This window comes from Rhamphochromis longiceps, linkage group LG2, assembly GCF_057381845.1.
Source record: "Rhamphochromis longiceps isolate RC_006_pf linkage group LG2, R_longiceps_female_GT1.1, whole genome shotgun sequence".
Taxonomy (NCBI): Eukaryota; Metazoa; Chordata; class Actinopteri; order Cichliformes; family Cichlidae; genus Rhamphochromis; species Rhamphochromis longiceps.
In genome coordinates, this window is record NC_140558.1 from 41,551,287 (window position 1) to 41,578,033 (window position 26,747).

Here is a 26,747-nt window from a genome sequence, read left to right on the forward strand (position 1 = left end):
AATAAATAAGCCAACTGTGGCATATGGAGCGAAATGTGCATGATAAATTCGGATAAATGACACTTCCAGCGTCACTTTCAAAGCATTCATTTTGTCCCCTATAGTGTTACTTTGGGGTTACTTAATTATGAACACTGTTAATATGCATCAGATACCCCCCAAAATAAGATTTTAAATGCTATCTTCTACTATTACATAAGGACAAGATAAGGATACCCCTTCTCTGACTGCAATTACATTTTATCTGCTAAATTTTGTGAGCCCCTTTCTGTGTGTACAGATCTGTTCCTTCTAAACGGGAACTGTGCCAAACCTGATAAAGTCTTTGCTTTCTTATTTTACTATAATCCAGCCACCTGAAACCAACACTTCCAGAAGCACAATTACGTCGTCACTCCTGCAAAGGGATGTGTTTGCCTGGTCTGTGGAGTCATGGATGCAATTTTCTAATGAAGTTGCAGAGCAGAGGTCCCTGTTGAACCAGCAGGTTTCCACCAAAGCTGTAAAGTCAGGAGTGCCCTCTAGCGGAGATAAAAAGCATTGCTGCATGACTTACCACATACAGCACAGTTTGCAGGACGGCATTGATTTGTCACTCTGCAGACCTACTGCAGTTTGATCAGTAGCAAAAACAACATAAGTAGTGTGGAAGGTTCGGCTCATGTGCACTTTATTTTATTATATTACAGTACTGCGGTCGTGTAAAGCATTGCAAGTAGCTACAGTCACACTAGAGTGGCATTAGGTATGATGTTATTATGACAAACTTTATTTGATAGAAATAACTTATAATACTCTTATTTACTGAATGTTTACTCTGTTATCCCTACAGTAAAATGTTATAATTTCAACATAAACAGACAACAAAAGCTTAAAAATATATTAAAACATTCTGACTATTTTAGCCTGTAAAATTCCAGGAGAGGGGGAGAGCACTGAAGAAACAGAGTATTTTATTGCAAATGCAAACTGTAAGTCTTTATCCTCTTCAGTCTTTTCTGACACAAACATAAATGCTGTTTTTTTGGTCATCATACAGCAATGTTAATGCAGAAACAGTCATTTTTTTAATATAATCCACTTTGCGAAGCAGCAGTTTATGTGTTGCTACAACCTTTATTCTTAAATACAATCTAAAAATATGGTGTTAGCTCAAGTTAACCTCTGTGGATGCATTTTTTCACGGGACTGATAAAACAGCCTTGTGTCAAAATTGAATTGGCTGTAAATCCTACATTTTTAAAGTGTTACTTAAGCTAACATCATATTTGACCAGAGCACATCAAAAACATTTCCAGAATTTTTTTCTGTATCCTATTTTCTTTTATTTTAAGCACATGTGAAAGCAGTGACTTTAAGATTAAATTTACAACAGCTGACTACATTAATGCATAAGCATGAGTAAAAGAATTTTTTGCTTCTGCTTTGATAAAAGCTTTTTTTCTGCTTTGTCTGCTTTCTGTTTGTACCAAATTGAGATAGTAACCAGCATGCATGTTGGGTAATATCGTGTCTACATCAACAGGGCAGTATCAGCAGTGAGAAGACCTGGATGTTTGTGAGATCGGATTTGGTGGAGATCTGCCTCCAGAACAGTTACGTACTCTCATCCATAAATAACAACTTTCAATAATGCAATATCCTAGAGGCCTGAAACACACCAATCACACACTAGCACTGTCCTCACTTGTGCCTAGCACGCACTTGGAGCAGCGTTGGCGTCTGCTCCATGATCCGCAGTAACAGATTATCAATGTAGTCCTCCAGGTCTCGAACCTGTGACTTGACCTTCTTCAGCTCGGCCTCGCATTTCTCCAGCTGCGCCTCCTGCTGCTCCGAGGCTGCTTGCTGCTTCTGCATGTCCATCTCCTGCTGCAGCAGCAAGGAGATCAGCTCCATGTTAGTCAGGTGCTGGTACTGGGCTGACCTGTCCACCATCACCTCCTGCAAGACAGGTCAAAGGAAAATAAGGTTTCATATGTGAAAAATACCTGTAAACAATCATATTTAGAGGAAATAACTATATTAATTCACATTCTTTCTGGGCGTGACAGCAAATGTGTTTACCTTAGCTTAGCATAAAGAGTGAAAGTCAGAGTCTGAACTCGATTCACTGTGTTTACGTTAACCTAAACATTTCCAGGCAGCACTCTCTAAGCATCTCAGAAAGAAAGTCGAACTATTCTTTCTGTGCCAAATGTGATTGAAACGATTGATGATTGACAGATCCCTGCGTTAAAAAGTTAAAGTGGGGACATTTTCATTTGCAGGTGGTTAAAAAAAATGACATGAGTCACAGGAAACAGTGAGGTCATCACAACAGTCCTGCAGTGCAGTTATTAGCACCACGTGCACTGCTGGTGCCAATAAATGCTCATGGAAGCGTTAAACAGTCACAAACCTAATGGCTTTCTGTGATTTACTATGGCAGGTTAATGACTTAATTCTTCCACTGTTTGCACAAAGTCAGACTCGTGCAGTGTTTTGAAAATTGAAATGGTGAATTAGAAACTAATGTAACTGTTATGAGCCAAGTTCTGACCAACAACTGACCACACATGGGGCGACATTATCCAGTGTTATATTAAAAAAGAAAAACAATATTGCTGATTTGCTAGTTAAGTTTCACCGATGCGAGAAATGCTTGAGTACAACTGTGATTTTAAATCCTCTGCAGTTTGAAACATTTCATATTTACTTAAACAGGATGCAGAAATGTAAAAGAGAACAGCTCTCCTGCAGAAACAAATAATATGCTCGTGTAAGTAGTTACAGATATGAAATTAATTCCACACTTGTCTTCAAGTGCAATGCTTATCTAGGTCAAAGAATTATGCCACACCTAGAAGGCGTAATGGGATCAGTATTTCTCTCCTAGTGTTGAAGGCGATTTCAGTTTAACAGGGGGGTGTTAGGAAGCAGCTGGTGCACTGTTCCTGTGTTGCCCTGATGTGTTATTCAAACGGTCTAGAGCAGCGGTCCCCAACCCCCGGGCCTCGGACCGGTACCGGTCCGTGAGTCGTTTGGTACCGGGCCGCGAGAGTTGAGGCTCAGGTGTGAAATTTATGGTTTTTAGGGGTTTTATCAATTTTTAGCATTATTTTTTATCGTTTTTATCTTTAATTCGGTTTCCCTGGGTCTTTTCCCGTGTGTTATGAATAATCTTTTTTTTGGTATCGGTACTGGTTTTATTTTGTTGTATTTATCCGCAACACCTTAAAGGCCGGTCCAGGAAAATATTGTCGGGCATTAACCGGTCCGTGGCGGAAAAAAGGTTGGAGACCGCTGCTCTAGAGTTCCTCATCCCAATATGACAGAGAATTTATTTAATTAATAATCATCACTGGACAAAGTAAGATTACAAAGTATTTTTCACAGTACCTGACTCTTCTCAGGTTCAGCTGTCACTTGATGAGTGCTGCGTCCAGGGTTAATAGTCGACTTGAGCTTCTCCAGAACTGAACGACCCTCCTTCTTCTCTGATTGGCTAGAGGTTATTGGCTTCACTGGGTGAGGCCTGAAAAACAAAGGGGTGAGCACTAGCATTTCCACACCGGTTCAGCATAACTGCTTCTAACTGTTTTCCAAGTCCAAGTCAAATGATAGCTTGGCATTTCCTAGAGAGGTTTAACACATCTGAGACCTCACTCTTTGAAGGAAAGATATGCAGCATGTGAACATTTAACATAAAGGTTGGAGCACAGCATGAAAAGCTGCAGCTGTCCAGATCGAGTTTCAGTGTAATTTCTTTGAGCTCCATTGAGTCCCGCTGAAAATTCTAACCTCACCCCCAAAACAGCTGGGACACAAAACAGACTTTTGATTTCTGAGTCTCATAAACGTTTAATGCTCAACACCAATGACGATTCTGGCTGCCTGCCTTACTTTTGTACATGACAAAAGTACAAAAATGTAATACTTTTGTGAATAAGGTTAGAAAAAATGCATATTTTACCACTTTTTTGGTGCTGTTTACATATGTGACTCTTTAGCAGAAAAACTGGCTAAATTTAGGCACAGCAAAGTGTGAGAAAGCAAAAAGAGAATAAAGAAATAAAGAAATACAATAGGCAACCACAAACTGAAACATGAGATGAATAACATAAATGTGCAGCAAAGCCAAGAGCACTACAGCAGTAATCATCCAATCGCTTTGGATGAGAAGGCAGAACTTATATATGCAAGTGCATTCAACGAGAAGCAAGCCGGACCAGCAGGAAACAAAACTATCACAGCAACCAAAGAGTTAAAAACAACAACACATCCCAGTTACATATGTGCAAATCATGGCTATTGTCAGGTCTTCTAATTTAGTACAGCTTGTAAATAGCTACACAGGTGATGTCCTAGTGTGAGGATTCTCACCTGCTCTCCTGACGGGGCAGGTTGCTAGCTGTCTGTGTCTCCTCAGGCAAAAGTGAGTGCCGTGCAGCGACCAGGGGCTGGTCAGTGGTGAAGGTGGTAGAGTAGGAGGAGGTGTAGGGGGCCACGGCCAGCGTAGTGCTGGCTCCAGCACTTGGCCCCATGCTTGAGGGATGTATGGACGGACAGCAGACAGGTGTATCAGCTGACAGGGAGAGTGCAGACAAGATGGAGGGAGAAAAAGGGGGTTCGTGCAAAGATTGCCCAATCTTTGCCTCACAAGGGTTTCTCGAGTTTGGCGCTACTTTTGCGTGGAGGTCTTCAAAACTGATCTCAGAAGGTTTTCCTGTAACGCTGTTTTCTTTAAGACACGCTGCTGTTTTTCCTTTTAGAGATAGAGCCGATGTTGTGTTTGAGTCTCTGTGACACGTTTGCTCATTGTTGCTACATTCAAGCAAACCTGCCTGTTTATCGAAATCAAACGAGGAAGAAAGAATTGATTTAGAGGGCTGATATGATGACGGTCCTTCACTGATTTCTGAAATGTTTTGCACAAGACATAAAAACTGTTCAAACTCTCTGTCTCCACTTTTGCTTTGGCTGTTCGGGCTGTCGCTGCTGCTCTGTCGGGACACTGCCTTTGGTCTAAAACGTGCACTAACTACCCCTGAAAATGACTCCGGCTGGTTAGGTTTACCCATCTCTGCTTGAATATTGCAATTTTCATCAAAGTCCTTCTGCGTCTGGTTAAAATCATCATAGTCATTTCTTCTTTCTTCTCTGCATTCAGCAGCTGGTGAAACACTGGTCTGATTTTGAGACATCAAAGCAGTCATTTCTCGGCTTGTTACCCTGGAGTGACCAAGCGGTGCTACATTGTTCAGTTCGTTTCGATAATCACGGCAATTGTCTTGGCTGACTGGAGCTACTTTGCACAGCTTATTGGAAGATATTTCAAATGACGAATTCATCTCGGGGATGTAAGTGTCCTTCAAAGTAAATATTTCCTCAGGTTTGGTTTCCAAATGGTACACGGCCACCTGTGAATTTTCAAGCGGTTGCTGTAAAGTCCCACTTTTATCGCCAACCTCCGAGTGCGAAGACCCATCAGAATCAATAAAACCAAAGTCTGTATTATTCACATTCATGTTCAGATCTCCTAAAGTTAGCGAGAAAGAGATGTTATTGTTGGTGCAGGGAGTTTCTGCTAGGTTCGTTTCCAGTATGTCTTCTCCTGGAGTGGGAGAAATACCTAGCGCCTTGGCATCTGCATGTGAGAGAGTAGTGGGCGACATTTTCAAAAGCTCTGCAACGGATATCTCACTATCAAGAAGCATTTTAGGCCCTGAGCTCTTAGACGTGATCTCAATTCCAGTAGTTTCCTCGGCGTTCAGCGATAAACGATGACTGTTTACTTTGCATTGTCCATAATTTCTTCTACACACACGTCCGTACAAGTCTTGCTCGAACAACATCCCCCCCCAGCAATCAGTCTCGTCTTCCAGAGGTTCATATTTGAACTTTTTGAGCTTGTCTTCTGGCGTGAGCCCCGGAGAAGTAACGTTTGTGTGCGACTGGGAGTTCAGGCTGAGGGACTCGCTGGTCTCGCTGCTCGTGTGCGGGTCAGGAGATATGTTGTTTCTTTTACATTCTCCTTCTCTTCCACGCTGTAGTGAGGCCACACCGGTCTGAGAGAGGAGGTAGGCTTCTTTATGGACAGCTAGCTCCTGACCTCTATGCAGCCAGCCATCAGAATAAATCTCATTCACTGATGTTCTTAAAAGTCTCCTTGGAGGCAAAGGTGGAGGCTCCTCATTACATGTTTGCAGTTCTTGTGCATAGTTACTGTTATTGGCCAGGGGATAACTACGTTTACGAGATGAACCCGGGCAGGTTGTCAGCTTTTTTTGGGGAGGACAAACTTTTGGGGAATTGAGCCTGCTAGAGGCAAAGGCATCAAATGAGTCCTCCCATTCTCCTGTACTCTCTGACCTGGAGCAAGGGGCGGAGTGATTAGGAGAATTTGGTGAGGCCACTTTGGGCGATAATGCAGGAAGTGATATCTGCCTAGCTACTGCCCTTGGGCGCTCCCGCTTTATGGAAGCCATATTTGTGGCGCTAACTTCATGAGGAGCAGTGGGTGTGTGGGGCTGGGCAGGTAGAGTGGTGTAATGAAAGGGGGATGAGCCAGCAGAGGAGCAAGGTTCAAAAGGAGGAGACTTCTGCAACTCTCCTGCTATGAGCTCCTCAAAAAAGGGATTGCGCTGCATACGTGGGAGGAAAGGATTGGAAGGGGAGATGGGGGTTGAGGAGGGAGAGGAAGAAGGGGTGAAGACATTGATGTGACTGCAGTCATCGGGTGAGACATGACCGGAGAGAGAGGCAGAGGGAGAGGAGCACTGAGGAGGAACAGGGGAACGAGGAGGGAGGGGAGGGGGTACATCTGAGCTGCGTTCTACCTTAGGAGAAACTTCCAGCCTGTGAAGGAAATAGGGCACAATAGTCCTCTTAGTTAATGATGTGCCAGGTAACCAGATGGGGAACATTGTTGGTACAAAAACAGAAAAGATAACCAGAATACAAGCTGATATTCCTCAACAAAAGAGGGATATTCCCGCTTAACGTCAGTCTTTAAACTTCACGAGGTTCATGACAGACTTATGGAAAGAGTAACGTAAAATAAAACAAAGAAGCAAAGCACATCTGCAAAATAATCAAGCAACGAAAAGTAACTATCGCACTTAGCCATTCAAGCACCAACTGCACTGGCAGCTATTCTGTTGGGTGAGCTCGTGTCAACATGGAATGATATTCTTCACATCCTTTTTCAAAACCACTCACAGAAAGAAACACACTCTGGGTAGAAAAACTGGCAATGCAGGAGTGCTGTTTGTGGAAAATATAGCATGAGGTGATGGCACAGCATGGTTGTAAGATGGAAAAAATTATGATTTAAATCAATTCCATTTTCAAATGAGCAGGCAGAAGAGTGAAGGCTGAACCCAGGACACCCAACTGAGCACAGGCCTCTGTTGCGCCTGGATCATCAAAGTGTCTGAAGCGCAGACACGAGGTCGTAAATGAGCCCAACTCACCTTGGTTTGTTCTGGGATTCACTAGAGCCAAACCAGCCTCTGAGCCTCCCCTCTGATGTGGAACCAGCATGGCTGAGTTCTGACTTAGATGGGAGAGAATCACTCCTCCCTCCAGAAAAGAACGTCTTTCTTAGCTTCTTTCCTTTGTCAGCTGATTCAGCAGCTGACGAGACCGTCATTGCCTGCACAGGGCAACCCCCTATCTGAGCTTCTTGAATAGAAGTAGACGATGCCTGAGCATCCTTTTCTTCCTCTTTTTCCTCTTTCTTCAGTTTGTCAAAGGACCAGCGTCGGCCCTCTGCAAAGGAAGCTTTGTCCTCGCTTCTTTTGGTGAGATTCTGCAGCGAGCGAGAGAGCGGGGAGCATTTTTCCAGCAGAACCAGTTTGGACGAGAGCGCTCCAGAACCCTTTGGGGTCGATGGCTCAGAGTCATAGACATGGCTTCCATTTATACACAAGGATGACTGGGACTGAGTCATGGTCTGTCCCTTGAGTGACTCGACTGCAGGATTGGCTCGAGGGAAGGCCGTTGTGATCTTACTAGCTTCATCGCTGAAGGCGCGCTTGTGAGTGAGAACTTTTGTGGTGTGCTGACTGGTGAGCACTGTTGAAAAGATGGGAAAAACAGGTTAATAAAACTAAATAAGGACTTCTTTCATACATCTTTGTTTTTATTTGAAGACAAACAAAGCTTTGTGTCTGTATAAGGCTATGTATCTGAATCTGTATTTTGAGGAGGATCCTTGGTTCTTTTTTTTTCTTTTTTGGTTTGAAGCGGTAATGTTTGAGTTTTTGCCACTAGGGGCAGCAAAGATCACACTATTTCTGAACATTTACAGTTTTTTCTGAATGCTTAAACCCTAACTGTGATTCCTGTAGCACAATCTCTAAAACCATTCAGACTTATAGCAAAACCACTCACTGAGTTTGCAAAACTAAAAGCACAAAAACTGCTTTGCACTCAGTTTGCAATTTTGTAACACACACTTTGCAAAACTGTAGGCACAATTCACTGCACAACACTCAATTACCAAATTTCCAACACACTCCTAGCAAAAGTATACACATGTATGGCTATCATTAACACTAATTTGCCAACTGTCTGGCACACTTTCACATGTGAAAACTTTTTTAGATAATTAGTTCACTTTGCAATCAGCCTAAGCACTATAATACAGGTAAGCTGTGTGTGCGGAGTACAATGGAGGGAGCAGAAAGAGTGAGAAGTAGAGGAGGCCGAGGAAGAGGACGTGGAGGTGAAGAAGTAGGATGAAGAGGACGACAAGGACAAGGAGGAGCAAGAGGAAGACGAGGAGGGGGCAGAGGAAGATGAGGAGGGGGAAGAGGAAGGGTAGGAAGAGTAAGAAATAGAATTGCTGATGACATCAGAGCTACAATAGTGGACCATGTAATCAACCGTGGAATGACCCTGAGGGTAGCTGGCCAACGGGTCCAGCCTAACTCGAGCCGCTACACTGTAGCAAGCACCATAAGGACATCTTGAAATGAGAATCGGTGAGTACAGTCACTTCGCACAAAGATCTGTAGCACTGCCATATGCCAATGAGAAACACACCAATACCATTGATGTAAAAATACTGAAATTGTTACTTTACAGAATTGCTAGATGACCAGATGCTGGGGGCAGAGGAAGCATGTTCACTGCAGACCACGTAACCCATAGAGTCATTATGGCGATTGCAAATAATCCTATACTTGGAAATAAACACTTGTGTTTGTTTTGATGTGTGTGAATAAACACCAGTACTTGAAGTTTGGATCCCTCTATGCTTATGGATCTATGACAGAAGTATGAGCTCAAACTGACATAGCCTACCTTGTGCACAGAGAAAGCAAAAGCCAGATGTGTTTTGTATTCATACCATCGGTGTGCAGTTGGCGCATTGTGTGCTTAGTAGATGATGGCTTGTGTGTACTGTTTGATACGGAAACACCATTTTTACGAAGGTGTGAAGAGTTAATCTAGCTGTGTTTGCTTTTGCAAGAGAACTACAATGTTTTGATTATTGGGTGACAGGTTTTCTTATTTGTGTGAAGAGTTTTGCAAAATTAGCCAATAGTTACAAAAAATGTGCTTAAGCAATCAGAAAAAACTGTAAGCAGAATGGTAAATGCCTTCTTACTTCCTGATACAGCTGAGGCCTAAAAGTAATTGGACAGTTGATTGACAAGCAGTTACATGACCGATTGAGGCCTGTTCTCTTGTTATTTTATCATAAATTGAGCAGATAAGAAATCCGGAGTTAATTCCAAGTGTTGAATGTGCATTTGGTATAATTTCAACTGGAACTCTCATCATGAATTCGATTGAGATATTGATGAATGCGAAGGAAATGATCATTTGGTTGAAAAACTTAAATAAACCTATCAGAGAGAGTGAAAAGAAAACCCAAGGACAGAGAAAAATATGGAGAGGACTCGTGATCTGAAGCATACCATCACCTGTTAAACAGGCATGTATTTTGGCCACTGGGACTGTGTCACTGTTGTTTATTGATGATGTGACTGCTGATAGAAGAGCAGGAGCCCAAGAGTTTCTCAAGGCAAAGAAACTGAATATTTCTTGAATACAGTTTGATAAACAAATGCAGAGCTGAATGCAGACAGACCCACAAACCAGCAGTGATTAAAGGCAGCTCCAGTAAAGGCCCAGCAGAGCCTTTCAAGGGAGGAAACGCAGCACTTAGTGACATCAGTTGGTATTGGACTTAAGGGGGTCACTATTTGCACTATTTCCACTTATTAAAAATAACTGTTATATTTAAAATTCAGTCAGGTTTTCAATTAATTTTAAGGTTGCATTTTAATGACAGCTAGATTGTTTTTCACAATCCAGACTGAAAAATACAAAAAATGTATCAAATACTTATTTGTATTTAATCATATGCTGATATCGGGCATTGCTCATATCTAGACGATGGTCCATACATAGTTGGAGTTGCCTTTGAAGCCAGTCAACAAATATCTTAAGTTTTGCGTTTGCACCATTATTCAGGGAAACTTTGGGCTGTGTAGCTTCTAAGTAGCGATGGCATAGAGATAACTGTCTGTTCCCTTTTTTGTGCTTTTTTATCAAAGAAACAGCCGCGTTTATGAGGAGAGATAAAGATTACTAAGATGCATGATGAGATATGGAGGTCATTCAAAACAAAACTATTTTCAGATCCTGATGTCTCCTATGTCCTGATCAGTACAGCCGCTGCACACAAATCTAAAGAAAATCCGTGTTTGCTAAATATGCTGTATATTTCATATAAATGTGATTTTTTTCATCTGACTTTTATTCAATAAAAATAAAATGTTTGTGATGTTAGAGTAGGTGGAATTTGTGTAGCATGGCTGCTAGAAAACAGAAAAAAAGGTTTGGTTTTTTCTTTAACTCTGCGTTATGCACTTGAACTATTTCAAAGCCTACCTTTTTTTGCTAAATCTGTCTCCCCATAGTGAGAGTCAACCCTCACTTTGCTAGTGTAGATGGGGGAACTGGGAGGGTCTGACAGCAGATCCAGACTGGGTGGAGGGCCAAGGTTATCACTGGCCATGGAAGACAAACTACTCTCTGAAGCCAGAGACGAACACGACCTGGTGTCCGACGACTTCCGCAGCTTGCCTTTGAAGAAATCCTTCATCTTGCTCCTCTTCTCCTCTGCTACCTCCACATCACGCGATTCCACCACCCCTACGCTCTGTTCTCCAAACGGCTGCCCCAGGGATCCCGAAAGGGCGGCGTAACGGCCCGGCACGATGGCCGATGAAGACTCCACGTCCCCCCTCTTCCTCCCTGTGACACGATCCTTGAGCTTTCCAAACGCAGAGCGAGGTTTGTCCTTCATGGTGAGGTCGAACATGCTGGCTGTCATGTTGTTGCGGGTGAACTGGACTGTTATCTGGAGCTGGCCACGTTCCTTCTCCTTTCTTCCTGCCTTCGAGTTGAGCTTGAACCACCTGCAGAAGTAAAAGAAACAGAAATACAATACAGCACGTGAGCAGGATACTGTTACCATATCTGGTTAAAGGTGAAATCAGAACTTTAGCAACAACAACAAAAAAACAAAACAAGCCCTTCGAAATATTACATAACCTGAAAATACTGGTTCAGGGATTGTGTCAAACTGCCTGGGAAAAACTGTTTTGTAAGCCTCAGACAGCAGATCACCACTCAAATTCCTCCAGATCTACCCACCTACACCTGGTATGCACGTATGGACAAAAAGACATGGACAACATGAGAGGTCAACTAATAAAATCCTTCCTCTGTTCATGCCTCCTAAAGTCTTGAGACTTGACCAGAGAAGATGTTACAGAGCCAAAACTAACAGCAGGAATCCAGCATGAGTTTCACAGAGCGTAGAGAGAGAGAGGCGAGAGGGCGGAGAAGCCACAATTAAAGCCAGATGTGCTGTATTGCTTTACTCCATTCTGCTCTTCAGTGTTAATAGTGGAAGAGTATCACACCAATGTCATGCATCCAGTTATGCCACCTGTGCCACAGCCGAGCTCTCGAATGACGGAATATAAAGATGAAGGTGGGTAACACCTAAAGATAAGAACCTTCTTCTGCTCACATGGTTAAATTTAAAGTAAAACCAGAGCCCTTTGGATTGGGAGGAGAATCTAGCCTGTAACATTTTGTTGGTGTCTTTTCTTCAACTGTATTACTGAAAAACAAAAAGTAAAGATAAACAGCTTTTGTTTTAAAAAAGGAAGCCAGAGTTAATAATCTGCAAAAAGCATTAAAATAAAATAATACTGGAGCTTTTGTGACAACTTGACAGCCAACAACTGGATGCAGAAGTCCTGCAGAGATTCTCCAGCTTGGCCAGGAAAGACAGTGGGTTTGATTATAACAAATGCGCTTAGTGCGATACACTTCATTTAGAGCAACTGTAGTCTTGTTTGGCCAATATTTTGGCCTTTTACTTCAACTGGTTCTTATCTTATCCTGAATATAAGCATTAATGGGTTTCTTTAATGGGAACCTATTTACAGGTCATGTTTTTATTCTCCTACAAGTTGGAGAAAATGTCTCCTTTGAAATGATGTGGGATAAAGATGGAGGTCTTCTGGCTACAATGGATCTCAGTGAAAACTGCATCTCATCTCATATTTCTGCGGTGCATTGTGGGAACTGCTGCTGGAGTATCTCTGTATTGGGACAGGGGGCCAAAGAGCCAGCGTGTAACGAGTTTTAAAGGCTTGGCAGCTTTCTAACCTCTTCGTCATCCTGCAAAAACAGCACATTTGATTCCACTGCTAAAGTCTCCCGTGGAAGGAGCTGCTGCCTTTTGGGCTGTAATGTTGCACATGACTGATAATCACTGCTGCGTGAGATGGGAACTATTCCCAAGATCTTTCATGAACTACATGCTTTTAATGAAGACCTGAAAGTTGCACATCATTCTCCTGGAAAACATATTTAACATAATCTTGTCATAGTCTGACAAAAAAAGAAAAAGACACATCACTTCTTTGTGGCACTAAACTGAAAACAACAACACGTTTGGCAGGCAAGTTGCACTAATAAAAAGCCAACCTACTCATCTCTTGGACACACTCCATCATGAAATATCTTATCAAGAGGTATAATGGTTTGACCGAGAAACACATCCAGCCCGATAAGCACTCGGTGCATGACCGTGAGGACCAGGTCCCCGCTCCCCGGGGGGTAGGCGCTCCGGCCGCCATCCTCTAGGATCCCGGGAAGCAGCTCGAAGCAGCACTCCTCGTTCCACACGGGCACCTCCGCCTTCTCCACGAGGCCGGTGGTGTACTTCTCCTTCCCCACCTGGATGATGGTGTAGAGGTAGCGGCTGCCATGCTTGCCCTTGGTTCGCAGTCCCTTTGCGCGGAGGACGGTGACATTCACATGAGTGGGCACCCATCTCTGATCATCGTCCAGATCTATCAGTGACATCATCTTGCACCGCTACAAAGGGGCCCTGCGTGTGCGACAGCAGTCGTTAATTTACTTAGTGGCGTGTTTTATCAGTCGATTAGGAGATCATCCCCCTTCACGCTGTGCTGGAGTTTCCGCGCTGCGCAAAAAAACCCTCTGCAGAAAATGTCCAAAGTCGGCCAAGCCTCCGAGGGTTTATCCGAGGTCACTTTCCAGACAGCAGACTCGGCTTCTCCTCAACTTCCAGCTTCGCATACTACCATGACTCAATAAATGCAAATCCCGTTAGGTGAGCTGCGTGCTCAAATCATCCATGCTCGGCTCACGTCGCATCAGTTAGTTTACAGTCCACAGATCTGTCCAGCGTTTACGGCCCGCCCTCCTCCACGGGCCCGCAGACAACCAGAGAGATGCCGCAGAATTAAAGAGGAACACCCAACAAAGCTTCATCAGATCCACCGACGCGCAGAAGCTCTGCTCAGAGCCGACGTCAGTGCGTTTGAGCCAGAAAGACCAGCTTCAGCAGCTTCGCTTAATATGCGGGAAATGGATTTACTGAAGTTTCTGGGCGGAACCTTCTGTCAAAGCCAAATATTCTGCAGCTCATCCTGTTTTTCTGTCTTTTAGTGTGTTCGCCTGTTGTTTCCAACCAGACTTCAGGTCTAATTTGAGTGCAAGCTGAATGTAAAACCAGTTATATGGGCCTCCAGGTCACAAATTACTCGGGTTTTGTAAATGGCAAATGAAAACTGATCCGTATAATTTTAACTATTTATACTCCTAAAAGTGATCAAACATTTTTTTAATGTATGAAAATATATTGCTAGCTGCTTTTCCTGTGAGAGCTCTACTTCCTAATATCAAAAATAAAAAACAACAACAATAATAAAAAAAAATGATATTAGTTGGGATAAAAAAATCCTTTCCCGAGGACATTATCCTGGAGCTGCAGCGCCATCTAGTGGACTTCAGAGACAGGTCAGTCATACATGCAGTTTACACAACTCAGACGCTGTAGACTTTCTAATTTTATGCGCTGTTTACCACAAACGGATTCCTTGATATCTCGGTTACATTATTTCATTGTTGTAAAAATGCTCTCATATTTATGCAGCTGAAGTTTACCTGGCTTACTGTGCCTAGAAAAAAAGTTAATATAATATTACGTTAGGTGATCATGTCCCTTAAGCTACAATAAACCATTGAATCACAAATGACTGATTTAAATATTAACATATAGGCTGTTTAACAATAGCCAAATGTTCGTGACTGTCCAAGGAGGTTTTTTTGCTTCCTTGCTGAGTAAGTCTGAAGTTTATGAACTTCAACGTCCCCCACCTTAGGAAAGGATATTTTAATTTGACAGCAAAGAAATTTAAAACAAAACATGAATGTTATGATATATCTGGTGTAATAAGATGATATGAAGTCACCTGGCAAACACCTAAACGGACTAAAAGGACATTTCTGCCATACAGTCAATGACAGCTGACGTGGTTCCCTAGATTCTCACCTGACACTTTGGAAAAATTACCTGCCCACCCTGCCTTCATTCCCTACCTAGATTATTAATTAATCACACATTGGTTTTGCTGTGCACAAGCACACAACACATCCTGTCATCCTCTCTTTTTCTTCAGATTAGCTATGATGATGTTTTTAAGCTTACCACTCTATTGTGCACACGTACTGTTTGTTTTTTGTATTTTTTTAAGCGACTCCCTTTCAGCCAAATCATTTTCATGAAGTCCCTGCAGTTTTGTATTTCTGTAGTATCTCCCACAGGATTTTGTGGCTTGTTTAAACATTTCCATTTTACAAGACTTCTATTTCATCCCTCGTCTGAATTATGCACCTTTTCTTCTACTACACATATATTACAGCTAATTACACTGCCGATTCATAAAATTAAGATATAAAATATGATGTAGTGTTATAGCTTAAGGAGCGGGACAGTAACAGGTGTTTCTATTATTCATTCAGTCTTTTTTTTAAACAAGTAAAAAGCAGCCTGCCTAAGAAATTTTACAGTCTCCGACCCACATATGAAAAATACTAATGTCAAACATTTATAATGCTTTCAACATTTTTTAGGATAATTTATGTATTTAAATTATGTACCAGCTGGTTTATTATTAGTTATGTGGTAAACATTAACATTTGTTAACAATAGCTGTATTTGTCAATGATAGATCTCTGATTGGCAGAACATAAGAAGTTAATACTGAAGATGAATGCTCTTAGTCTCCTTCTTTGTTGCTTTGGTACAGTGAAATGACCTGTGATTGGATTAAATGTATAATGTTTGCTTTTCTTGCCAAGATCCCAGCCGGCACAAAAGGCCGTCTTTAACAAGTACATACAGTATTAATCCAGCAGATGGATCACTCTATTAGAAAATGGATTTGACAAACTTTAATGTCACAAAGATAATACTGTTTCATAGAAAGATAGGATTCAGGTATTATTTTATTTATTATAAATAAAAAACAACAGAAACTATATCTGTAAAAACCCAACTGATGTTTCACAGTGTTGATAACAGCCACTTTGAGGGTAAAGGAGTAAATACAAACCAACGCTCACATTCAGAACAGCAACACAACAACAGAATCCGACTGGTTTAAGGTTTCTGTGGCACTTTTCTACTTGGCTTTTTAAAGAGGGAGAAGTGGTATTTCAAAGACACCTCACACAATAACTGTACTTTATATTACACATTTACACAGCACTGTCAACTTGGCGGACTGACCTAAGAAATCTGGTACATTCAAACGCAGAAAACAGTGTCATGAGGTGAAGTCAATGAGCGTCAAATAAGCACAAAAGAATAAAAGTGGTTGAATCCTGCACGTGGACTTCTCACTTTAGGATTGCCTTGCCTACAGTAAGACACTTAAAGGTGCAAATTGGAGAAGTTGCAGGAAAACGATGAAGTGATCACATTTTTTCCACTTGGATTGACGTTTAAAGAAACTTTAGACCGACACACAAACGAAACACATTACAGGATTTCTGACACACATCTTTAACACTTTACACTGTGGTGGTCTCCAAACGAGTTTAAGGCATTATTATATGGCAGCTGCCTTAAACCAGATGTCTTGATCAATGCCGACATGAAATGCTCGAGTACGGCAACACTGTAATAAGGGAATGCTCGCGAAATACCGCAAATTCTCTTTTAGCTGAATTCCAAATTTTCAGAATGCAAAGGAAAAAAAACATTGATGTAAAAAATGCAAACATTCAAATAAAAAGATACAGCCTGATTAACATTTCCCAGGCTTCCATTTTTTCCTTAAATCTGCAATTTTTGTTTATTATGTGGAAAAAACATCAGTATTATATCACTGCTACACACAGTAATTCAAACAAGAAATGTCATGTGTCCTCTGCAGACGTGAGGAATTCTTACAAGCCAAAAATGGAAGTTGGGTCAAAACCAAACTGACTTTTTACATTTTAGCAATTTCCAATATAGTGCTTTTGATTAACTTGCGGTATTCTTCCTAACATGAAGATTAGGAGCAACGCAGCATTGACTGAAACATTTTCCAGCCAAAGGAGGCTGGATTCAAAGTCATTTCACAAACTTTTCTCTTTTTAAATGCACTTTTCCTTCCATTAAATGAGGGAAAAATAAAGAGATTCAAAGTGCAAAACTACAAATAACAAAACATGATTTTCTCAGAGGCACTCCTGTTGAAGGGCTGCAAGTAAAGGTGCTTCACCAGTGACAAAAAATATATATTAAGTGCTACTTTCCATGGTAAAGTTTATAAGTGGTGTCAATGGTACATACATACAAGTCTCTAACTGGGTCATTAACATAAATAACTTCCATATGAACTCTAAATGCACATGTAGATTGTAAAAAAACAAGTAAAAACAAAGAAAAGAAAAAGAAATCAGCCTCCTTGAAGTGACTTCTTTCCACTGGCAGTGATGTAACTGCTCAAACTTTAAAAAAGGAGCATATGGAAGACTCAACCTGTTCAATTTAAAACCTCCAAGAGTCCAATTTTCACTAAACAAAGGGTTTAGGTATAAAAATGGGGAAAACTATAAAACTATTTGAAAAGGAGGACTGTAGTCTATATGTTAAACGTCTTCTGGAATGTTTTCTTCACTGTGTAAAGTGACAAGGTCAGAGTTTTGGGATATGTTGTTGTACAGCTACATTTCAGGCATTTGTCTTTAACTTCTCCTTAAACTTCAATCCGACTGACCGTTCTGGCAGCTTTTTAAATACAGTTCATCCTGTGAAAGATGTCCGTCAAAGCCGTCCATGTACAGGCTGCTGGTGCTGCTGCCGCTGCTGCCCAAAAAGGTGCCGACTGCTCGGCCCTGACGAGCGTGACCGACGGCATCGCTGAACACTTTGTTGATCTGCTCCTCAGAGGGCATCCACCAGTCTGGGTTTGAAGCACAGTGCATCCGGATAAACTCTGGCAAGATTAGGAATTTAAAAAATTAATTAATTTTTTTCTGGTCTGTACCTTTCAACTTATTTGAGCTACCTTACTAAGACAGGACGTGCTAAACAGAGGACATCCTGGGCTTACTGGGTGGTGTTTGGGTGTTTAGCTCAAAAGAGGAAGGAAATAACCAAAAAAGTTCAATCTTTGATGATCGACTGATATCGACTCACAATTTAAAACTGCGACGTCGAGTTCCTCAGGGATCTGTGTTAGGACCACTGAAGTTCATTTTGAACATGAATAATATGCGTAAAATTAGAAGAACATTACAAACAACAGATAACAACAGGCTAAGGTGCTGTGGTAATGACTTGGAACAACTTCAGAATGTGAAAATTAAATACATTAAAAATCTGGGTTGATAATAACAAATTAATATTTAACTTAAGTAAAACTAAATATATGATATTTGGAAACTGCTGGATCTATAGCAGTGAGATGATTATGATAAATAATATTGAATTTAAAAAATACAAATTAAATTTCCATGGTTGATAATAAATATTAAACTATGCTGGAAGCCACATATCAACTATATTAAAAATGTAATATTTACATTAGTTTTAATACTATACAAGAGTAAAACAGAACAAAAAAACTCATTACAGACTCCTGCTATGAGGATGGATTAAATCGGTAAATAAGTGGTTTGGTTTTTCTGCTTCATTCAGGGAATATTGCTCATCTAGCTGTTACACTCCATTATTATTGTAACGCACATATAACTGTAGCCATGAGAATGACGGTAGCTCGTATAAAGCTCAGTTTTCTGTTTGGTTGTTTTTATAACGGTAAGTGTTAGACTTCTACCTATCCCCTTTGAAACTTATAAATATTTATTTACACCATCATGAGTTTGTGTTTCATATCCAGAGATGTATTTTATTTTGCTAAATACTATCTGTCCGTCTATTGAATAACATTTTTAGACCCAAGCCACTGTATTGAATTTTAAATGGTTAAAAATGCCCACTTTCTCCCATCAGTCTATGCTCAAATAACCAAAAAGACACAAAAATGTGTTTCAAGTTTCTTTTTTGCAAACTTACTAAAAGCATAAACTGAAATCCTTCATTTACAAGTAGTGTGACTCTTTGCTGTGGCTCTCTAAGATAAGCAGATGCATCCAGTTTATTAGAATCCCTTCTACCACACACAGCCGTATAGATTTCAACTCAATGTTCAAAAGTCTAAATGGATATAGCATTGTTGTGCTTCACTGCGGTCACATAACATTTTGTATACAGTGAGAAATGAGTATGCAGAAAATTCAAATTTCAAAATTCTCCCACAGTTGCTCGTTTAGTCCTCACAGCTTTGAGCTTTCACCGATGAAAGTCAGGGATGTTTTTTCAGGTGGAAATCGAATTAAAAAAGGCAACGACTTAAGGAGCTAATTAACCTTGATTGGAGTCCATATGTGGCAAAATGAACGTATGGGACAGTTTCGGAAAAGCAAACCCATGTGTGTAAGGTTCCACCATCCACACTGCCACAAGGCAAACATGAGGACAAGGGCACTTTTATCCATTAAAACTAAATCCAGAGCAAAATGTGAAGGGATCTGAATGCTTTCTGGATGTAAGATGTAAATAGCAACGCACATAAACTTTCCTGGTTTTGCCTAGCAACCGGAGTTAAGACAACTTTAATTTAAGCTGCTATAATCTGCATCACATGACCACAAACCCCATATGTATCAGATCTTAGACTGTAGATAGCTGCTGCTGCTTTTAAGGTCTGTCAGTGGTTTAAAGAAGTGGAGCACTCTAATGAGAAAGCCACTTATGGCAATCAAGCAACACTAATAACATATTTTATAATTAAAAGATTAACATGAGAGTCATACAACTGTGTCAATAAAGGTCTCAGGATATTTCACACACTTGATTCAAGCCTTGAGTGAAGCAATTTGTAAAAAGACCTTTTGAGCAAATAGACCCGTAAATAGACACTGGCCACATCTTCTGTATTTAAACAGTAATAACCTGTAATGTTTTCCTCCTATTTAAAATATGTCTTGAACTATAATGTTTTGTAGTTTTACCTCTGAGGCAGCTGACTTTAACAGGGTTGAGCGGTCGTCTTTCCAGGCCTGCCTCTCCTGAGTGGACTGACCGCTTCCTTTTGCCTAAACCACAGGAGAACTTGAGCTCATCTGTGGTGAAGACATAGCGAATCAGATAGCGCAGCAGCCGTCTGCCATCTTTCTTAGAGGAGTTGACAGCTTCGTCCCACTGCTTATTGGTGATGAAGAGCGGATAGTTCTCCAGGAGCTGTTTACTGCCCTGTGAGGAGGAGGAGGAGGAGGAGAAAACGAAAGATGTTGCTTTCCATGACATTTCTATCATGTAATTAAAAACAAACAAACAAGAAGTTAAGACACAAACCTCAAAGACTGTTTGCCGCTCTTCTTCCTGTATAGACAGAGCTTTTAATTTCACATCACTTACATTCACAGTTATCCGCATGAAGACATTTCTAATGCACTGTTGACCTGATGTGATATTTCCCCACCTTAAGATATGCTACTGATGACATCTGCTCTGAATAATGAAGAGGGGGCTGCTTCCTCACCTCTGTGAGCTGCTCCTCTGGCATCGGCTGGGCCAGCTGGTTGTGGAACTCGAGAACAGTCTTGAAGTAGTCAAGAACATTTTGACAGGGAACTGTGTAAAAACAAGCGAACGTTACCATAAAGAGAAGCCCAGGGTCAAAATCGCAGCAAAGAACAACCCATCTGCTGCATTTAAACACTGACACCCTGCTATGTTTTCTTCCTTTTTAACAAATCTTTACAACCTGGTTTTTCCCGATCAGACACTGTACACAGAATTTTATGTGCAGTTAAAATAAGTTTTTTTAGTGCAAACTAGGCTAGTGTGACAACAGGGAGCTCAGGATGCTTTGGGGAGAGCAGACAAGTTAACAAAAATAGATGCTTTGAACACACTTTTTAAACTGTGGGATGCATTTAGATTGCAAAAGCATGAGGAAGAAAATGAAGCACTTCCTAATAATTTGTTGATCTCACAAGCACATTTTGTGCTCAGTATTTTTCACAGATGAAAACAAACACTCATATAAACGCTGTAAGAAAGATGACACGTATGGATTTGACTACATGGACTTTAAATGTTTATATCAGAATCCGACTTTGATTCTGCTGTCCTTCCAGTGATGATGTCAACACAAATGCTATGCATGTTACGTGTATACGAGTAGATAAGAGTATAAAGCAAACCAACTACCCAGAAGCCCTCGATAACACGCTTTGTAAATAGCATTGATGTGTATCATCGGTACCGATTAATGCCGTGCACATGAAATCAAAAGTCAGATGGCAGCATATAAACAAAAGATTTGTGGGATGAAGAGATTTCCTGTCCCCAGTTGAGTGAGGATTAAAGCAGTCATCACTGTGTCCTGGCTGTTATTACTGCACCTGGGATGTTCTCCAACTTGTTGCGGAGCTCCTCGTTCTCCTGCTGCAGAGACAACACCTCCTGCTCTAATTCCAGGCAGCGAGGACAGCAGTTCTCCTCCTCCTCCTCCTCCTCAGGCAGCGTGGACGAGGGGTGGCCGTATGATTCTGATGGAGTCGGGGAGCCCCATCCTCCCAGGTTGTGTCTTGGAGGAGACACTCCTGAACCAGACTCAGGTGCCGGGCACTGCTCGTCCTCCAGACTAGCAGACAGATGTTGCTGCTGCTGGTGCTGTTGTTGAGGTCCTGAGAGCAGATAGTTCTGCAGGGAGTCTGTGAAGATGCGGAGAACTGCAGAGGTCTGTTGTTGGTTCAAATGGCTTTGTTGAGCCTCCTCCTCAGGGTCTGTGGTGGAAGAGCTCTCCTCGGATTTAGACTTCCCCTGTGAGGAGCAATGAAGCCCCTGAGTGTCCCCTGGCCCGTCTTCCAGCTTAATGTTAGAGGTGATGGAGGAGGAGGAGGAGGAGGAGGGCTCCAGGAGACGCCCGTTGTTGAGGAGGCTGAGGACTCGGCTGCACTGCTGGGCGAAGGCATCTAAGATGAGACGGTTCTCTGAAGCAGACAACAGACATTCACATTAGCAGCCAGTCATTGGATTTAAGATGAGCTGCTTGTGTTTGCAGAGTCACTCAAGCAAACATTGCCCTCAAGGTCCATTTATAAGACTCGCTGGAGCTTTTGGCTTTTTTCACATGCTCCCTGCTGACCCACTAACCAATGCAATCAGTTAACACAGGCAGACAGTCCTACAGTGACAGGATTTCAGGACAAGTGAGCAAACTTAAGTCACTGCTGAGGATGTAGTGATAAGCTCAAAAGCTGCAGACAAGTCCTTGAGGAGTTTGAGGCTTGAAATAATTTCTTTGTTGGCTTCTATCTGGCTTTTCCGCTGTGCAGCAGTAATCCTTCAGGAGACACACATGCAAAGTATAGCCTACACCATTCATACCTCAGAGATGAGCACACTTTACACTTCCTGTATCAAACGTTGCGTGACGAACCAGTGGACTAAACAGTTTAAGTGCTGCAATTATTAAAACACCTTGAAAAGCTACAACTGTAAAATCCCTCCAAAATGTGAACAATCTAATAATGTCATGTACGGTGTGACATGCAGCATTAGTGAAGCCAGGACAGTGTAACTCACAGATTTCTGTGATTTCACTTCTCTTAGTAAGATTTTAAACAAAGCATTGTTGTGCTTGAGTTTAAGAATCTGATCTTCTTGCACTGTGTGAGACAGATTTGATCACCTCTCCTTATTACAGCGAGGTCTGTGTTTGCTACTTTAAATTTGATGAAAGGGCGTGTGGTCTTACATCTTCACTCTGGTGTCACCTATACAGGGTCTGCCTGGGTACAGGAAACATAAATGCCTGAAAGACAAACTAGAGGCAGCTGAGTTGATGACATCTGATCCAGAAGGAGGGATAAATGTAGAGAAACTGTCTGGTTTTAAAAGGTCAGCTGTCAGAATAGGGATGGTTCTACCTGATGCAATAAGAAGAAAATAAGTATATCTATATTGTTTTACGTTGCATCTGTGTCTCCTGTGTTCTCTCTCCAAATTGGTGGATCTAACTAATACATCCATAACACGAAGGTGTTTAGAGGGAAATGGTTTTGCTTGAATTGCATAGAAACCTAAAACAGGACGATGCCTCAGCTAAAGCGACATGCTGTGTTAAGCCCCCTGGTTTAATCTTCAGTTTGGCTTCGTGTTTGTTTTTTTAGCTGAAGTCTTAAACAGCAGAGTAACCAATAACTTCTGCTGACAGATGTCCAAGTTCTGAAATGCACTGAAGCAGGAACCCTCGCTTGTAAAATCAGGTTTGAGGTTCTTACCTGATGAAACATATTGTACTTTTCACCAGTGCTGAAACATGAGGCTCTAAGCTGCTACAGTTCTGGCAACAACATGAGTGATTGTGTGCATTGGGTTTCTTGGGGTTGTAGTTTGTACTCTTTCCGCCTGCCTTTACTCTTTGCTCTCTTTTGCTCTCTGCCACGTCTTATTGTGGCAAAGTGTTCCAGTAGAGCAGCAGACACTTGGCTCCTCTGCTCATGGAAATGTCAGCTTGATTATACAGATTTATTCAGATGTCAATAAACTCTAAAGTCACAGTTTCACAAAATGAGCATGGAGCTATTGTCTAGAAACAAGCCTCAGTGGATAGTTTCCCTGGTAGTCTAGGCACGTCCTAATGAGATGATCTCACACACACCTCTCTGTAATGATTATGAGTCCACTGGCCACACACACACACACACACACACACACACACACACACACACACACACACACACACACACACACACACACACACACACAAAATGAATTCTAGGCGGCCATTGCTGCGTTCCCACTCGCTCAGACGTGTCTATCAGCCTGGCGCAGATGTGTCGCATTTATTAATATGCGTGCCGTCTCTGTTTACCCGTCGAGATGTATCTGATATCATTCGCCTTCACCGTGCACCCCGCCCCCACTCTCGTCTCCTTCTCTCACCAATTCCGTGGCACTGCGAGCTGAGAGTCTCATAAAATTTCATTAAAAACAACACGGTCGGCAGAGGGAAAATTTATGAGACCCATTTATTTTAATCACAACTCTTTGGGAGAGGCTTTTCAATGCAATTTGTGTTATTGTGTGCTGAACTGATTGCTGAATCCCAGGCCCTCCGGTGAAAGAAAGGACATAAAGTTTCTTCTTTTTCCGAGCCATAAGAGGAACATTAAGTTGTTTCTGTGGTGTAGATAGAAGCACTTTGATGTGTCATTATCAGCAAGAAATGCATGGCACGCTTTAGCTCTGATTGGACGATACATCTTGTGTATTATAGGCTGATTCACTAGAGCAGGGGAAACACAGTTTTATGTGACTGTTTCATTAGTGATATCAGGATCATGTGCATGCCAAAATAGATGCAAACAACAAAGAGACCCAGGTTTCACAGATGCGAGCTGGTCAAAGATAAACGATCACTTAAAAGTTAAATATGCCCTACCTGATGCACAAATTTGCCATTTCACATCTAAGTTAGTTAATACAGGGCTTGCAGTGAGACCGGAGCTCTGGCTGAGCACTTGATTGTCTCCAAAGCAACAATAAGCAGCAGCAAATTGAGTCTTTGCTGCCAGCAGTGATAACGAGATTATTATCTGATTAAGGGATGGGATGTCTAATATTTATAATATTTAATCTTGGTAATGCCAGGGTTAGGTTCATTGCTTTCATCTTAATGCTGGTTCCCATGGACCCGCCCTCCACATGGGGAACACATTTCTTCCTGTGCACCCCTCTAATGAACAGCAGCTGAGAAGAAAATGAGCAGGGAACAATGTGTTACAACAGGAGACAGAGCCCTTCTTGCACACACACACACACACATTCGCAAGTAAACACACAGGCGCAGACCCGGTGTAATTTTTAGCACATGCACACTAGAGATTCAATCATGACTGCTCTCATCACAACAGCACATCAATCACTGCTGACAGGAGCAAGAAATGGGAACAAAAACATGAAGGTGATGTGAGACAAACAAAAGACATGTTGGCTTTTTGCCTGCAACCCTTAAGTTTATTGACTCTGGAAGCTTTGCACTCATTCATCTAAGAGGCGAACCAAAAGAAAGAAAAACAACTGTTCCAGCGTTTCACTAATCTGGACTCAACGACTGTAAAAGTCTGAATATCCTAGACGTTAAGAGAAGTGACTTTCGTGCCACACTCTGGGCAAGTTTAAAACCCACCTGTGCTGATACCGTAGGTGCAGTCCGGAGAAAATCTGGGCTCTGCTCCGCCGCTGCTGCCGTGCCGCTGCTGGCTACCGAGAGATGCTGCCGCTGAGGTGGATGTCGGAACCCTGCTGCTGGGCCTGGTCTCACATGGGAAACGTTGCTGCTGCTGCTGAGTCGTCCGGTGATGCTGCTGGCTGCTGCTGATAGAAACGCCGGTTTGGTGGAGCTGCTGCTGCTGCAGACGCTGTTGCTGATGATGGTGCGGCTGGAAAGGATGAGGCTGTTCGGGGTGAAAAGTGAAATGATGCCCGTCTCCAAACAGGGGCATCTCGACCACAGCGGACCGGTCAAAGCGCGACTTGCCCGCAGAGCGCTTGCTCTGGAAGGTTTTTAGGGTGCTGTACGGACCCCGCTGCTGTCGGCACATCTTCGGGGCGCACGGCCCTTCATCTGCGGGCTGCATCTCTCCCTCCATACCGGCCAGGTGTCACAGCGCGGCGGATGGCTGCGGGTCGGTGTCTTAGCGTGCTGGTGTGACAGGCAGCTGATAAGCGAGGGATCAGACCGTCACTGTCTCGGTTTCCCTCACAAACACTGTGAAGGGTGGGCTAATTTACTGACAAGTCGCCGCTCCAATCCCCAGTCGGGGGCGCCGATACCGAGACTCCTCCAGAGGGAAATACAGGCGGGACTTGTGCGCCACTGGCTGCCTCCTTTTGTAGCCAACATCCTCAGCGAGAACAACGGGGCGCTGTAGCAGTTAGCCTACAATCTGAAAATTTGAAAAAAGAGAGAGAAATAAATAAATAATGAAACAGAATGGAGAAAGGAAGAAAAGGCAGAGGCCATTTTGCTACTGAGCTCAAAGCGCGGGCATAGATGGAAGGAAAATGTTTCCACACATAACCGAACCTGAGGGCAAAAATCAAACAGGCCAAAAGACAATATCAAAGTATTGTTTTTTAAAATTGAAATGGAAAATTACTAACAAATAAAAACGAATGAGTTGATAAATGAGAATGTAAAGAAAGCATTTTTGGCCCAATCACTGTCCCTGATTTGACCCGACTGCTGATTACAATAAACAGGTAAGCTGAAGGGCACTGCCAGCCGCACACCTACTCACTGGGAAACAAAATCACGTGTCTGTGATCATTTTAGTCCCTTTACCTGATGTCCGTCAAAGGCAGGCCAGCAGCTGTCCAACAGCCCACGGGGCTAAAAGTTCGCAGCGCCACGCGGGGGCGCCGCCTCGATACCTTTTAACGGAGCTTTTAGTAGACGGACCTGTTTTTCTCTGCTTTTAGCGGAGACTTCTTCTTACTTCTCTCTAATATGAAACAACAGCAGGGCGAACGTGGCCGTGATAATTACACGTGAGGTGAATGATAAAATGAGAAAGGCTCGGCAGCTGCTAGAAGCTGCTGGAATAAGAAGAATTAAAACGCTCATCTGTGTGCAGCACTGCAACATAAAATGCTGACGAGCAAAGCTGGAGTCACATATCTCCGCGTTCACCTGTTTTAAAGCACAGCCGCAGAGTTGGAACACAAGCGTGGCCCAGCTCGTGCGCCTTGTTTGAGCGGCTTTATTGGAATGAAAGCGTTTAGAGTCACGCCGGGCTCCCTCTGCACCACGTGATCCCCAACGTCCGGTTAATAG

The 26,747-nt window shown here is 42.3% G+C and overlaps 2 protein-coding genes across 3 annotated transcripts; both read right to left on the reverse strand.

Moving 5' to 3' along the window:
* Positions 1-936: 936 nt before the first annotated feature.
* rab11fip5b (RAB11 family interacting protein 5b (class I)) lies at positions 937-13,920 on the reverse strand. The gene is made up of 6 exons (XM_085429071.1): positions 13,016-13,920; positions 10,894-11,423; positions 7,458-8,061; positions 4,366-6,840; positions 3,382-3,517; positions 937-1,944 (listed from the first exon to the last, which is right to left on the reverse strand). Exons 1-6 carry the CDS (start codon positions 13,393-13,395, stop codon positions 1,684-1,686), a joined length of 4,386 nt encoding a protein of 1,461 aa, XP_085285197.1. The 5' UTR covers positions 13,396-13,920; the 3' UTR covers positions 937-1,683.
* Positions 13,921-15,838: 1,918 nt separating this feature from the next.
* On the reverse strand, positions 15,839-26,676 carry bend4 (BEN domain containing 4). 2 transcript variants are annotated; one of them, XM_085429076.1, is made up of 7 exons: positions 26,256-26,676; positions 25,098-25,857; positions 21,304-21,894; positions 20,376-20,527; positions 20,249-20,275; positions 19,906-20,146; positions 15,839-17,825 (listed from the first exon to the last, which is right to left on the reverse strand). In XM_085429076.1, the coding sequence occupies exons 2-7, from the start codon at positions 25,558-25,560 to the stop codon at positions 17,593-17,595; spliced, it is 1,707 nt and encodes a 568-aa protein (XP_085285202.1). In that variant the 5' UTR covers positions 25,561-25,857; positions 26,256-26,676; the 3' UTR covers positions 15,839-17,592. The 2 variants fall into 2 exon arrangements, with proteins under 2 accessions (XP_085285202.1, XP_085285203.1); XM_085429077.1 differs by having other exon boundaries at positions 20,436-20,527; positions 26,256-26,674.
* Between the last annotated feature and the right edge of the window lie 71 nt (positions 26,677-26,747).